At 30.7% G+C, this 16,922-nt stretch overlaps 2 protein-coding genes across 2 annotated transcripts in view; both read right to left on the bottom strand.

Annotated features, from left to right (window-relative positions):
- LOC113371480 (tubulin alpha-1 chain-like) overlaps window positions 1–16,643 on the bottom strand; it is a 37,499-nt gene extending 20,856 nt beyond the window's left edge. The window contains exons 1-3 of the mRNA XM_026612107.1: window positions 16,508–16,643; window positions 16,027–16,249; window positions 15,752–15,900 (exon numbers count right to left, since the gene is read on the bottom strand). Of these exons, the coding sequence (XP_026467892.1) occupies window positions 15,752–15,900; window positions 16,027–16,249; window positions 16,508–16,510 (375 nt within the window). The 5' untranslated portion in view covers window positions 16,511–16,643. The remainder of the gene's footprint in view (window positions 1–15,751; window positions 15,901–16,026; window positions 16,250–16,507) is intronic.
- The window catches only part of LOC113371478 (protein ECT2-like), a 365,352-nt gene that overhangs the window by 172,762 nt on the left and 175,668 nt on the right, over window positions 1–16,922 (bottom strand). The gene's annotated exons all lie outside the window — the stretch shown is intronic.

The raw sequence follows: 16,922 nt of genomic DNA, 5'->3' as shown, positions 1-16,922 counted from the left end.
ATCAACGAACGGTTTTTTCAACGTTTCTCCTTCGTTAACGAATCAACCGTTTCGACGCAACGCAAACGAAACAACTAGTTGAAAAAATCAACTGGTTTGTCAATGAGTTAAACACATGGCGCCCCAGTTACTTTTCAACGAAATGCATATCGTTCGTTGTCGAATATTACAATTGAAAAGCAATAGAGTACTCTAGGGGTTCTTTCTTAAACTTATAATTATTAGGTTCGAATGTATGATATCAACAACCAACTCTTTATCTAGGAATATAACTCTTATACAGTGTTGTCATGTCTAAGTTTTAACTGTAGATCTACAGTTTTTGGTAATGATCTCAGTTTGCAGTTTTGGCCTCGAAATCTACAGTAAAGAAATTGAAAATAAATTTGAAAATCATTCTAGATTTTTTTATGAACTTATCTTTTGTAGGTTGAGATTTATGTTAATAATTCATTTCATATATAAAATTATTTATAGTAATAAATATTTATTTTTTAACTATCAGCTAGCTTTATATTGATTCGAAATTACCTTCAATAATTAAAACATGACATGATAAATATTACTTATATTGAAATTAATAAAATTAATAAAATAAACAATCTATCGATTAAAATTTTGGAATGGTGTTTAGGATAACTATATAAAACTGTTTGTTTGAAATATCAATGAATATTTCCTAAACATATTTTTTTAAAGAAAGCCTTCAATGCTTAATTAGCAGATCGCCGGGATTACTTGAAAAAAATCTATATCTGGCGCCGTTGACAATTATAGTATTATAATCGCTTATTATTGTTAGGTAAAATAAAATAAAAAACTTTTCAGGATGATTGTAATAAAACTGTTTGTTTGAAATATCAATTGAATATATCCTAAACATATTTTTTTTAAAGAAAACCTTCAATGCTAAATTATGCAGATCGCCGGGATTACTTGGAAAATCCTATATCCGGCGCCATTGACAATTACCTAGTATAATAATCATAGATAAACAAGTATAAATGATATAATCGCTATTGTAGGTAAAATATAATAAAACTTTTCAGGATGATTGTAATAAAACTGTTTGTTTAAAATCAATTGAATATATCTCTTAAACATATTTTTTTAAAGAAAAACCTTCAATGCTAAATTATGCAGATCGCCGGGATTACTTGGAAAATCCTATACCTGGCGCCATTGACATTTACTAGTATTATAATCGCTTATGTTAGGTAAAATAAAATAAAACTTTTTTTCAGGATGATTGTAATAAAACTGTTTGTTTGAAATATCAATTGAATATTTCCTAAACACATTTTTAAAAGAAAACCTTCAATGCTAAATTATGCAGATCGCCGGGATTACTTGGTCGTCATCTGCATTTATTTCGCACCTCAAACTCATGTGCAAAATACATTATAGTAACATACATATTTTTAATTCCCGTAGGGTAAGTTATTGTAATGTGCCGAAAATCGAAATTGAAAATTTTACATTTCTCGACGTTTGAAGGTTTCTGAACATTTTGGCATACCTCAGAAAAAATGGATGTGTGTGTGTATGTAGTATGGATACAAATTTCCAGTCACGTTTTCGGGCACACGAATCAACCGATTTGAATCGTTCAAAAAATATTCGATTTCTATTGATAGGGAGATGAGTTGATTAGTTTTGGCAAAGGCAGGTCCAGCAGTTACGAAGATAAAGAGCAAAGAGTGCAGAAAATAAAAATCGAGTTTTTGAGAAAACGGAGCATCCGATTTGAATTATCTAAAAAACATTCAGTTAATAATGATTGGGAGAAGTGTTTATTAGTTTTTGGTAAAGGCAGGCCAAGTCTTTCGAAGATACGGAGCTAAATGTATAAAAATGGCAGTTTTTTGAGAGAACTAAGCGTCCGATTTAAATGATTCAAAGAACTTCCTGCTTATCCTAACAAAATAATTGATTTGAAAAATTGTATATAGAAAATAATTCAGATTTCAATTTCAATTCTAGCTAGAGTTTTAAAGCTCACTTATTTATATACTTTAAATGAATGACTACGTGATTCAGTTCATATAATTCTTATAAATATTGGACAATGTTACAGTATTTAAATAATCTATTTGAAAACATTTAATATTCCTCGAACATTTTGTTACGGGCCATAGCCTGGCACGCGTGCCATGGGTTGCCGATGCCTGGTCTGCAGCATGCTTTGAAATAAGTCCAAGAAATCATCCCCCTCAGATGTATAAATTAATGTAACCCGCCCTTACGGGCGGGCTAATATTGTTAATTTTAATTTTTAATAATTTTATTTAGTATAAGTTCAGAACTCATCCGATTACTTTTATCTTAATTACGCGCTTGCAATTTTTAAAATTGAAAGATACGTTATTCAGTAAAAATTTGAGTTAAAATTTTGTGCTTTTTAAATAAAATTGTTATACCATTATCTATCATTATATCATTAGTATTTAAAATAGTTTTTAATAATAATTTATTTTAGATTTTATCAAATATATTTTATTAGTTTTAAATTTAGTAAATACATAGTTTAATAATTTTATATATTTTATATTATCGATTAGTTTTACAATAAGTTTAAATTTTAAGAAATATGTTTTTTTTTCAAATTCTTTTTTAAAAAAATGGCATCTCGTAGAAATACTAGTGTATTGTGGTCCATTTTGAAAAAATTGATAGTATGAAAGCAAAGTGTAATGTGTGCAACCAGCAGATAAAGTATAGTTCAACAACCGCCAATTTAAAGAGTCATTTAAAAAGAAAGCATATTTCCATATATGCTTCGTTGCAAGAAACTGAGGCAGGAAGTTCACAGCAGACTCGTATTTCACAGTATATGAGTAATTCCGGAGAGGCTATACCAAGTTCTAGTAGTGCTCAACAACAACCTACAAGTGTGCGTCAGAGGGTATTGGAGACTTTTATGACTAAAAAAATAGCAGCGAACAAAAAAAATGATTGACCAAGATTTGATGGATATGTTCATTGATAGTTTCCATGCATTTCATTAGTTGAAGAAAGAGCGTTTAAAAAGTTGATGCGGTGGATACCAGGATATGTTCTTCCATCTAGAAAGACTGTTTCAGGATCCATGCTCGAGGAGCAATACAACAAGGCAGTTGAAAATACAAGAGCAGAAGTTTTAGCTGAAGCAAAACTATTGCATAACATTAGATGTTTGGACTTCTAGGGTTACTGAAGCATATGTGGCAGTTACAGGCCATTATATTACAGACAATTATAACTTAAAAACTGTTCTTCTCGGATGCTGTCAATTTGAAGGAGCGCATACATCAGAAAATCTAGCAATAGAAATTCAAACAATCCTTGACAATTGGAAATTGCTTCAGAAGGTAAATTTTGCCATTAGTGATAATGCCAATAACATGAAAAAAGCCATTAAAGACATTTTAAAAATAAAACATTATGGATGTTTTGCGCACACTATTAATTTAATAGTAAATGATGGCCTCAAGTTGATTAAGAGTGAGATCGATATAATAAAGAAAATGTTGGCCACTTCCGGAGGAGTGTCACTGCATGTGAAAAACTGCAGAAATACCAAATGCAGCAATATGGACACACAAAAAATTGATTCAAGATGTCGAAACAAGGTGGAAACTCCACCTTTTACATGGTGAAACGATTTGTCGAGGTTGAAGAGTCAATAAGGATGACAATGAGTGTTTTAGATGCAAATCTACCATCATTGACTCCTGAAATGTGGAAAATGTTGCCACAACTATGCTTAATTTTAAAACCATTCGAAGATATTACCACCACTGTAAGTGGTGAAAATTACCTGACAGGAAGCCTGGTAATAGTGTTAGTAAGATGTTTGAATGAGTCATGCAACAAATAATGGCACGAAATGACCTGTTGCCAGTAATTAGAAGAATCACTGAAATTTTTAAATCAGGAATTAATGACAGATTTCCAAATGTCGAGAGGAGCAAGACATTTGGAATCTGTACATTATAGATCCTAGGTTCAAAATGAAGGGTTTCTCAAACATAGAAGATGCAAAAATTATTAAAGAAGATCTTAAGCAAAAAGTAGCAAAAATCATTGAAGAACGAAGACTTTTAGAGAATGTTGTTCCCATGCCATCAACGTCCATGGAAGATATTGATGAGTATAACCCATGGACTATTTTAAATAACCTAGTAGGAGCATCACTGCATCAATCGACTCCACTATGTGCTGCTATAAAGGAAATTGAATAATCTCGCTGATGATAGCTTGCCTATGAAATCTGCAGAAGGTATATTAAATTGCCCAATGCAATGGTGGAGAAATCACCAGCATGTTATCCAAATTTGGCGAGATTGTTTAAAAATCAGTGCAATGTTGTAGCTACCTCCGTTCCTTGTGAAAGGATCTTTTCAAAAGCAGGCATGGTTATTACGGATAGAAGATCGAGACTACAAAATACAAAAGTCGAAAAATTAATGTATTTAAATGTAATTTAGATCAAAATCGATTTGATAAAATTTAAAATTGTTAAAATTTAGTTTTGTTATGTAACAAATTATATAATCTATTTGAAATTTATAATTATAGTTAAAATGTATAATATATGTAAATATTTGAATAAAATGTACTTATAAAAATGATTTGTTAATTTATAAGATTTCATAAAAACTTATATTTAAGTTAATCTTCGTTTGATTTTTCAGGCTATATGGAATATCATGTCATATAAAAATCTTCTTAGTTAACAAGGTCATAAATAGATAGATGAATACTAACTTTCAAATGTTTTGTTACTAATATGTTTCGTTATATCCATAACATTTTTAATTTGAAATTACTTGAAGTCATTTTTTAAACCTAACCTGAAAATAAATTATTGAGTTATATATAAATTATTTGTTTATTATGTGAAACATTGCTATTTTAATTATAAATTCGTTGTTTCAGTATACTATATCCTTTGCTTTAAAATTAAAATAAACAATATGATGGGATACACAGTTCAACTTCTAAACCTTGTTATTGATCAAATGATTTGACATTTAACTGGGACGAACATAGATAAGGAACAAACTTCATTAACTTTCAACGAAACAGTATTTTCAACTCATAGTTATTAACGTTGCCAGCGTTGAATCGTTAAAATCAACTATAGTTGAAAATTAACTAGTTTTTCAACTAGTTGACGAGAACCCGTTAACCATTTCGTTTCGTTGACGGAAAAACCAACGACCCATCGTATTATATTTACAAATGTGTCTCACCAGTGTACGAAAGCGCGCTTTGCATACATTAAATCGAACTTATGATTAAGCCTGGCCCACGCCTCGGCAATTGCAGTCGTGTTGGACAACATGCAAACGGCTCTTTGAACTTTGGCTAAATCGCCGCCTGGCACTACGGTCGGTGGCTGGTAATTTATTCCAACCTGCACCAATTATTAAATCAATATCAGTCCCACCATGTGTAAATATTAAATCACTATCACTTTGTGCAGATGATTTATAAATACAGTTATGAGTGAATTACGGGGCTTTCCCGTAAGTTAATGATTAGAATTATGCTAATTATTATGCACATTAAAGTCTATCAATAATCATTGATCAGTTTTTATTATTTGTTGATTGAATGGATATTTTATTCCTCGAATGTTTTTTCCGCCACGTGAAGTTCCAGAAATTTGCCTCAAGGCACAATGTCATGCACCCCAAATTATTAACTTCCCGTAGGGTAAGTTATAGTAATCGTCCAAAAATCAAAAATGAAAATTTTTATATATCTTCACGTTTCAAAGGTTTCTGAACATTTTGGCATACCTCAGAAAAAATGGATGTGTGTGTGTATGTGTGGATATAATTTTTTGTCCACGTTTTCGGGCGCACGGATCAACCGATTTGAAGGGTTCAAAAAGCGTTTGATTCCTACTAATAGGGAGATGTGCTGATTAGTTTTTGGCAACGGCAGGTTCAGCCGTTACGGAGATACGGAGCAAAGAGTGCAGAAAATACAAATCGAGTTTTTGAGAGAACGGAGTATCGGATTTGATGATCTAAAAAACATTCAATTTGTAATGATTGGGAGAAGGGTGATTAGTTTTTGGCTAAGACAGGTCTAGCCGTTTCGGAGATACAGAGCTAAATGTGCTAATTTAATTGATAAATTACCTAAGCACTTGTTACTTCAGTTATGAGATACTAGAAATATGTGTGATTACAAAAATTTAGTATTTATAAATTATTGCATTTGGAAAGCTATAATTTGGATATGTGATGCCTAAAACTATGTACTAAATTTAAAAAATATTAAACACATTTATGTTAGTACTAAATTAAAAGTTATTAATTATTTAATTAAAAAACTAACTAAGCACATTAGTTACTTCAGTTGTGAGAGACTTCAAATATGTGTGATTCAATTTTTTTTCTCAATTTTTTTCTCAAAAAAGTTTTTTTTTGTATATCGAAAATAATTCAGATTTTAATTGTAATTCTGACTTAGTTCTAATATACTTTAAACAAATATTTTCAACTTTGCAATTCAGTTTATATAATTCTTATTAATATTGGACAATGTTACAATATTTATAATATAATTTATTTGAAAACATTCAATATTCCTCGAACATTTCGTTAAGGTACGGGAAGTTCCAGCAATTTGCCTTAAGGCACGATGCCATACACCACTAGTTTCAAGTTAGATTCAACAGTTTTTTTTATAACCGCTAGAAAAGCTTTCATGTGGTTGGGTTAAAAAAGACCAACAGAACCTTTACACTGACGTAGAGGTAAACATTGAGAATAAAAAAATACAAAAGATAAATTAATAACTAGTGGTGCATGGCATCGTGCCTTAAGGCAAATTGCTGTAACTATCCGTACCAAAAAATAAAGTTTTTAAAAAAGATTCAATTTTTTATAGAAAAAATTTACCTTTTTGATAAATTTTATTTTTTTATACTTTTTTTAAAGCAATCACTATACTTTATAGCTGCGTAGAAACGAAATATCAAAGCGCGTGGGCGCCGCGTTGCTGTATAACGGACAAACATTGGTACGTAACCCATTGAAATACAAACAAAATTTATTCTTATCATTAAAATATGTATAACATATGTGATAATTAGATGTGCATATGTATAATGATAATTTTTGTCCGCCAAATGGCATTTTTTTACTTATTTTTTTGGATTTCCGAAACAGCTAGACCTGACTTTCCTAAAATTTTATCAGTTCAAATAAAATGTTTTTTGAAATAATCAAATCGGACGCTCTGCTCTCTCAAAAATTGAATTATCATTTTTGGCACTTTTTGCACCGTATCTTCCAAACGGCTGAATCTGTCTTTGCCAAAAACTAATCAGCACATCTCCTTATAAATAGGAACCGAATGTTTTTTGAATTATTTAAATTGATTGATCCGTGTTCTCAAAACCGTCGACAAAAAATTATATCCGCACATACGTTCACACAAACGCACACACACTTTTCTAAAAGATATGTCAAAAGATATGTCTTTAAGATATGTCAAAATGTTTAGAATCTTCTACGGGAAGTTAATTAATAGTTATTTCAACTCGTTATTTTGTGAAAAAATAGTGTAATCTTTGTGAAAAACGTGCCCATGAAAATTGTATGTTTCATTGGTTAAATAATGGAGCTGTTATTTTATAAATTCCTCTTAAAATTAAAAATAAAACATAGGATCCATTATCTACCAGGCTGTGACTTTAACCCTGCCTAAGGGATAAAAAGGAACAAATTGCTAATTTTAAAAGAATAGCAAAAACATATTTTTTGCTGTGGTACATACACATAACATACATAACCCTTGGATCCTTAGTACATACCAAAAATTAATTTTATTTGTGATCATATTCGTTATTAAGCTTTCCATAAGTTAGTTGGATTAAATAGTGCTTCTTACCTTAAATCCAGTGGGACACCAATCCACAAATTGTATACTTCTCTTGGTTTTGATGGTGGCAATCGCCGAATTAACGTCTTTCGGAACCACATCGCCGCGGTAAAGAAGACAGCACGCCATATATTTTCCATGACGGGGATCGCACTTCACTAGTTGATTAGCTGGTTCGAAACATGCGTTCGTTATTTCGGCTACGCAAAGCTGCTCATGATACGCCTTTTCCGCGGAAATAACCGGAGCATAAGTCACCAGCGGAAAATGAATACGCGGATACGGCACCAAATTTGTTTGAAACTCAGTCAAATCAACATTCAAGGCCCCATCAAATCTGTAATTGGAAATATAGTTATTATTTTTCATTAAAAAGTTTTCATTAAAATTTTCTGAATTATAGACGAGGATGTAAATTAAAGCTTAAAGATTATGGGGGTCATGTTTACTTATCTACGATGGGGCTTATGACTATCAATATACTAGTACCAAACCTGACTTTTCACGAATTTGTAAATGAATACAAAATACAAAAAAGTTATAATGGCAAAACAAGTCAATAATTTCTTGTTTAATAATATACTATAATGCTTAAAAGTCATAATAGTACATGTATTTGTTTTTTAAACAAATGCAAATAAACGTAAAGATGGTTTACTACTCCCGAGAACGCAAAAGAATTTTCAAATACGAATAAATTCAGTTATTGATCCTATTTTACTAATTACAAATACGAAATACGAATCGACAAAAAAAATCATCGTGTTAGTAAGAAAGATAAGTATATATATATATATATATATATATATATATATATATATATATATACTCTTTATTTTGATACGATTTGATATGATTTAATTTGGGAATCAATGTCTCTTAGCTCTATCAATTGATTTATTAGAAACAAAGGCCCCAATCTGGTATTTAAATAATTTATACGCTATTTAAAAATCTTTTTGAAACAATCCGATATACCAATTTTCAACTTTGTACCTCATCTTATAGCTGAGATATCACTGAAAATATGCCAAAGTGGCCCCTTTTTTAACTTCCCGTAGGGCAAATTATAGTAATCGCAAAAAAATCGAAAATAAATTTTTTTGTATATTTTTACGTTTCAAAGGTTTCTGAATATTTTGGCATACCTAAGAAAAAATGGATGTATGTGTGTGTCTTCTTTTAACTTCCCGTAGGGCAAGTTATAGTAATCGCGAAAAAATCGAAAATAAAAAAATTTTATATATCTTTGCGTTTCAAAGGATTCTGAACATTTTGGCATACCTAAGAAAAAATGGATGTATGTGTATGTGTATGTGTATGTGTGTGTGTGTGTGCGCGCGGATACTTTTCGTCGACGATTTCGGAACGGATCAACCGATTTGAATAATTGAAAAAACATTCGATTCATATTGATGCGGAGATGTGCTGATTAGTTTTGGCGAAGGCAGGTCTACCCGTTCCGAAGATACGGGGCAAAAAGAGCCAAAAATGGTAACTCAGCTTTTAAGAGAACGGACTGTCCAATTTTAATAATTCAAAAAACATTTTACTTGTATTGACAAGATGAAGAACTGATTAAATTTTTGCGAAGGCAGGTCCAGCGGTTATGGACTCTCAATAAAAATAGGTTGAAAAAGTGTCATTTGGCAGTCAAAAATGTTTATAGGACATTGGACTTATGCACAACAAATTATGAAATATTTTATAGAGATTTTCATAATGTGTACACATTTTGTGTAATTTTTTTTGGGTTCCATACCAAGATTTTTAATTACGGTACGGGAAGTTCCAGCAATTTGCCTGAAGGCACGATGCCATGCACCCCACTAGTTAAACTCACTTTTTGGCGTAATCATAAGAGATATAAAAAAATTACATGGTTCTACTCACATTGGCTTAGACCATATTATGTAAAATCATCGATGCCAAATAATCATTTATTATTAGCTAAAAAGATAAAATAATTTTTGATTGATGTTTCCGGATAGTGCGTTTAGTTGGACCACTTCCTAATTTAGCGTTATTGGAAAGCCTATTGTTTTTTCTTCTAGTACGCAAATATTGTACAAATCAATTTTGTCGAACACATTGGAGAATTAACAAAACCTGAGCCAGTACACTCGCAATGCGCCCGACACGATTCTTAAGAAATTCTGAATGTTAAAATATTTATTATATAGTTATATAATATGTATATATACACACAATTCTAAGTTTCACTTGTTCTTGAGATACTGGTGCTGGGTCGTCTTACCCGCGGACCTTTAAGCCCTGCTCTACCCTATTTCAAAATCTCTAAATAATTTTACCATTTTCAAAACGCTGTAAATATTCTAAAGAAATCAATTGTTTGATTAAAACACTATTCTAAATATTATTTTAGATATTCTCATATGGAATTCAATTTTGTGCTATTGAATATTCTGTAAGAAATATTCTTAAACTTATAATAATATTGAATAACTAAAAAGGACTATGTTTAACTGAAATCTAAAATTTTGGCTTAGGTTATGTAATATTTTATAACATTTAATGCAGAGTTAGAAAGATGAAGCCAATAATTTGTAATTGCGGATTATCCTGTTCAATTTGCTTGTACTTTCACGGAACAGGAAAAATATTTCGTGCGCGATGTCTTTAACATACCGGTTCAAAGATCAATATTCCTTCTCATTATTTGGTAAACATTTTATATTCAAAATCGATTATATAGCTTTCTACAGCTATAAACGGGGCCAATGTCACAAATATTAATGACGATTCCATGGCGCATGACTAGTTCCGAATGATTCATCTCGTTTTGTGAAACGGTTATAATATATTAGTTACAATTACAACTATACGTGTTACTATATGTTAAATATATGGTAAATATTTTCGTAATATGTTTATCCTTTATGAAATTACCTGATAGCGTTAATTTAATAACCACACAATATAATTTACTAATATATCATTACTTTAACTTTGAACATGCATATTTAAAGGATACTTTTCTCTAGAATAAATAATTGTTAAACATTTAATTAAACAATTATAAATTGAATTTTTTTTTGTTTTTTTCTAGAAGTACTAATACTGCCTATTAAGAAGTACTAATACTGCCTATTAAAATTATGTTATATTTTCATAATTCCACTTGATAGTTTAAACATAATTTTATAAAAACATTTAAGATTATATTAGAAAAATTAGTGAATCTTATTAATTCTTTCATTTGATCTAACAAGACAACAAAGAATTGTCCAAAAGTAAAAAAACTCCAAGAAAACCTAATAACACATTTGTACTCCAACTTCGAAAAGCCTTATTTTAGAGGCGTATCCTACAACAATCATTTAGCACTAAATAATTTTATTTGCTACAATGAATTAATTAAATTTTCACAGATGACATCTATGGCATGCTATTGTCGATTATTGACCAGATAATCTACTTTGGACTGCTATTACTTAACTATTCACGGTATGCAAATTTAATAGTATTGGTAATAGATATTGACCATCGAAATTTAAGTATGCAGTATGTATTATGTATAAACTATCCAATGATAATTCAATAAGTATATGAATAATAACTAGTGGTGTATGGCATCGTGCCTTAAGGCAAATTGCTGGAACTTCCCCTACCCTTCTCCCTTCTCGAGTATTTAAAATAATCTATTTGAAAACATGTATTCAAATATATTATTATAAATACTGTTACATTGTCTAATATTTATAAGAATGATATAAACTGAATTTCAAAGTTAAAATTATTTATTTAAAGTATATCAGTAAGCTTAGGCTGAATTAAAATTAAAGTCCGAATTGTTTTTGATATTCAAAAAAATTTTTTGAAAAAAAAATATTTTAAAATATTTTTTTCTCTTCAAAAGCAATTGTTTTGTCGACACAAGCAGAAAGTTTTCTGAATCATTCAAAATCGGATGCCATGATATGCACATTTAGCTCTGTATCTTTGAAATGGCCGCACCTACCTTTGGCAAAAGCTAATCACTAACATCTCCCCAAAATTACGAATTAAATGTTTTTTTAATCATTGCAATCGGATGCCCGGTTCTCGTAAAAACCGAGTTTCTAGTAACTGCACTCTTTGCATCGTACCTCGGAAACGGCTGAATCAACCTTTCTCAAAAACTAATCAGCACATCTCCTTATCAATAGAAATTGATTGCTTTTTCAACCATTCAAATCGGTCCTTCAAAGTTACGACTCTATAAAATACTATGAAATATGAATAAATACTGAATAAGATAACATTTCTGAGAACTATTTTCATAATTTATTCAAAGTTATGACTAAACTATAGAAATACTATAGAAAATGAATAAATCTTATATATAAAAATGAATTGCAAAATGTGTTGGTAAGCGTATAACTATACAACGCCTAGACCAATTTGGCCAATTCTTTTTTTAAAATGTTTGTTGAAGTCCAAGGATGGTTCTTACGGCGAGAAAAAATCGAATAATTACCGGGATAACCCTAAATACAGCCCTTTTCTTTTTCACATACAAATGTTTTCTAACTAAAACGCAGAATCAATTTGAGCTTTAATTTGTTATAACGCGTAAATAAATAAGGTGATTTAGAGAATTTATAAAGGTAAACTGGTGAACAAGTAAATTGGAGGATATGTAAAATGGTAGAGAGGAGAACTGTTAGCCGAATATGTAGACAAATAAACAGGTTGACAGGTTAATTGATAGACATGTAGAACGAGATAACAGGTAAATTTGTAGGCCGGTAAAATGGTAGATTGATAAACAGGTTGATAAGTAAATTAGTAGACAAATTGATAAACAGGTTAATTGTTCAACAGGTAACTTATTGAACAAGTTAATTGGTAAACATTTATAACAAGATGACAAGTAAATTGTCTGACAGGTAAAATAGTGTATTGATAAACAGGTCGATAGGTAAATTGGTAGACAGGTGAATTGGTAGACAGGTGAATTGGTAGACAAGTAAATTGGTGAAAAGATAATTTGTTGAATAGCTGGTGTTCAGGTGAATTGAAGGATATGTAAAATGGTAGGCAGGACAGGTGAATTGGTAGATAGACAATTAACAAGACGGATAAACAGGTTGACAGGTAAATTGGTAGACATGTGAAACGGGTTGATAGGTAAATAGGTTGACAGGTAAATTGGTAAGTCGGTAAAATACTTGAACACATAGTAGTAACGTTAAACTAAATGTAAAAAAATACACATATTTGTTCAACTTTTTAATTTAAACTAAATCACGGCTAGTACTGTAAGTAAGTAATCAAATCAATTTGTGGCATGCTCCACATGCTGCGATCTTTATTTCATTAGTTTTATATCAATTGTGAGCATCAACCATGAATATCAAAATTAAAAACGCCACAAACATTCAAATCATTAGCACAATTTTTTTGGAATTTAGATATTGAAGTAGGCACTATGTGCTCACAAATATTTGAATTTTCATTTGAGTCCAGATAGTATAGATTCATATGATCCCTATATATTATGCGCACAAATTAATATAAGTTTGTAATATATTTTCATATTATTAATTATATAATAATACTAGCAAACCCGACGAACTCCGTTTCGCCACCAGATGGTTTCGTGAGAAAGATGAAGAAATTTTTTGTTTGTTTTATATTTGAAAAGGAAAAATGTGATTTTATTATACAACAGTAATGAATTTATTTCGATTACAAAAATGAAGTGTTTTTTAGTTGAACTTCTCTAAGTAAATGAAAGTGAATCCGCAAATTATCCATTGAAGTGCTCTTTGGTAAACCACATTTTTTGTTTTTTGGTCTGACGTTAACACAAACAAAGCGGATGGTTTTCCAACTCGTGAACAGGCAACGTATAACTGCCCATGTGAAAAACAATGATTTTCTAAGTAATCTATTTGAAATTTATCCCGCAAACACTAAGCGATTGGCCTTGCGACTTGTTATTGCGAACGCAAGACGAACTGGGAATTGCAAGCGTTTGAAGTCAAATGGAAGACTAGTCGGAATCATTGGTATGTCACCAAATCGCCAGCAATTTTTGATTAAATGGTGAAATTCAGTGCGTGTACATCATTATTCTTTGCGGCAAGAATTGCTCGTTGACTTAACCAAGCATAATTCTGATAATTCTGACTAATGTCATTACTCAAATTTTTAATTACGGTGCGTGAAGTTCCAGCAGCTTGCATTAAGGCACGATGCCATGCACAACTAATTTTCTTAGCTATAAACCTTGCGGAGCCCGAGACCTTTCCAACGAATGCAAAATTGTCGAAATCAGTTCGTGCGTTCTGAAGTTATTTCGTCAGGAAGGAAAACCCGACTTATTTTTATATATAGAGAGACTACTAACCTAAGGGATGCTGTTATGGACGACACAATCTGGCCGACAATTCGATTCAAATTAGTATACGTCGGTCGTTCTATATCCAAATTTCGACGGCAAATATCGTATATCGCCTCGTTGTCACACATGAAAGCAGCATCAGAATGCTCAAGAGTCGTATGGGTCGTTAATATGGAATTGTATGGTTCAACCACAGCCGTAGAAACTTGAGGAGCTACAATAAATTTTTTGTGTATAGTTTCAAGTTTAATTTGATTAAGATTATTTTTAATTTTTACCTGGGTAAATTGCAAACTCCAATTTGCTCTTCTTTCCATAGTCGACTGACAAACGTTCCATAAGCAAAGAAGCAAAACCAGAACCAGTTCCACCGCCGAAAGAGTGAAAAATTAGAAACCCCTGATGAAATGAAGATATTATTTCATCATTTATTAGTTTGATTTTTCAATGTTGTAAACTGTTAATTAACTTTTCAGAAAAGAAGTTTATGTTTCGACAAGATAATCCGAATGGCTAAAAATGTTTTCTAGATGTTTCAAGTCATCCTGAATTATTTGATCCTAATTTTAAAAAAAAAAAAAAAAATGAGTTTATGTAAGCCAAAATTTGACTTTTCGTCGATGTTTTCACCAAAGCCAATTGATGAAACTGAATAAGATCAACGTTGATTTGCGATCGGTCAAACGTTTATTCAGAAATTGCAGAAAATTGCACATTTTTTCGCAAAAAACCCTCAATTTTTTTTGTAAATTTAAAAAAAATCTTTCAAAATATACCAGATAGAAATCGTGCTCTTTAAGTTATATTCTAGCACGCAATACTGAACATACTGAAATTTTTGTATGTCTTAACAAGTCTGGACTGAAAATAAGAATTTAGAAATAGTTTTAGGTAGCATAAATCACCTCAATCTTCTAAATAAATTTCAAATCCATGTATTTTATGCGATTTAATACCTAATTTTTATATATTAAATCCAGAATTATTAAAAATAAAAAAATTAACGTGCGTGTTTATATAATTTTGAGAGGAGGGGTCCCTAGAAAAAATGGCATGCGTCGCAGAGGACCCCGTAATTTAGAGTTACGTGCCGGATGTGAAAAATCGCACAGTTGGATATAATAAATATAAATTAAAATAAATTTAAAAAACAAAAATAAAAAAATTAGCAACTTCATAAATTGAATTGAATTGTCAGTTAGCTAACTAAATTCAATTTTAAATGTGACATGATATTTGAATATTACAAAATAAAATAATTATTTTCTATTTTTCTATTTGGAAAACAATTATTTTCTATTTTTACGAATAATATAATATAATATTCAAATATCATATCATTCATATCATCATATCACGTTAAAAGTTGAGTTAATAATATGCGACTTTGTTATATGTAGTGTGCATTAATAATTAATTTGTCTTGGGGATAGTTATATCGTATTGGGGCTTTGAAAGAAAAATTATCTGCATTATTTAGATCCCCACCTGAAGACCTGTGCATTGATCCGCCAGTTTTCTCATCCGATCCAAAACTATATCGACGAGTTCTTTGCCAATAGTATAATGTCCCCTAGCATAGTTGTTAGCAGCATCTTCTTTGCCAGTAATCAGTTGTTCGGGGTGATACAATTGACGATATGTTCCGGTACGAATTTCATCTAAATGAGGAATAAATGCTAAATGAAAACTTTACGATTTTAGTCAAATTCAATCTACCAAGACCATTTATTCTTCTATTCTTAGTTAATATTCACTTTGATATTATAATTATTACATTGACGCACCGACTACCGTAGGCTCCAAATCGACCATAACCGCCCTAGGAACATGTTTTCCGGCGCCAGTTTCACTAAAGAAAGTATTGTACGAATCATCGCCGCCGCCAATTTGCTTATCAGATGGCATTTGGCCATCAGGCTGAATGCCATGCTCCAAACAATAAAGCTCCCAACATGCATTGCCAATCTGCACTCCGGCTTGCCCGACATGTACTGAGATGCATTCACGCTGAAAATATATTACAAACGTCAAATGACATGTATAATTGTTTCCATTCATTATTTTGATTCATCTACATTTATTTATATATTTATCTAGAAAAAAAATCTAAAAAATAAATATAATTTCTTATAAAGTCAATAAATTCTCATTTGTTGGATTAATGGTGTAAAAATTGACATTTGATTTTAAACATTATTATGATAAATATTATTTGTTTTCGAAATAGGCTCATATAAATATATATGTATGATTAATCACACTCACCATATTACTGCTATTTTATTTGCAATTACAAATAGATATTTTAAGGAACTAACTAATGTTTTCTTGATTCGATAAATTTACTTGTTCGATCCGTTCTGTCGATTTTCATTTGTTGGTGCAAACCAAAGCTTGCCTGTGCCGGATTTGATTCGGGCCATTTTTTTTTTGACGTATTAAATTTAAATCATTTTCGAGATGTTTGATTTTGAAAAGAATTCTAACGTATTTATGTCATACGTGATTAGCATAGCAAAGAAGATAAAATCTGGCTTCGTATACGACATTTTTCCAATTGAATATATGATTGAAACTCTAGCAATAGTTTTCAGATATTTTTGGTTCAAATAAAAAAATAAGTAACGCGTTAATTTTAGTATACAATTTTATATATTTCCTGTAGCGTATAATAGATGGA

The sequence above is a fragment of the Ctenocephalides felis genome, unplaced genomic scaffold, assembly GCF_003426905.1.
Source record: "Ctenocephalides felis isolate EL2017-DRISC unplaced genomic scaffold, ASM342690v1 CF-g0.4_SCAFFOLD_01492, whole genome shotgun sequence".
NCBI classification, from domain to species: Eukaryota; Metazoa; Arthropoda; class Insecta; order Siphonaptera; family Pulicidae; genus Ctenocephalides; species Ctenocephalides felis.
The sequence above is the reverse complement of the archived record's forward strand: the minus strand, read 5'-3'. Positions and strand labels throughout refer to the sequence as shown.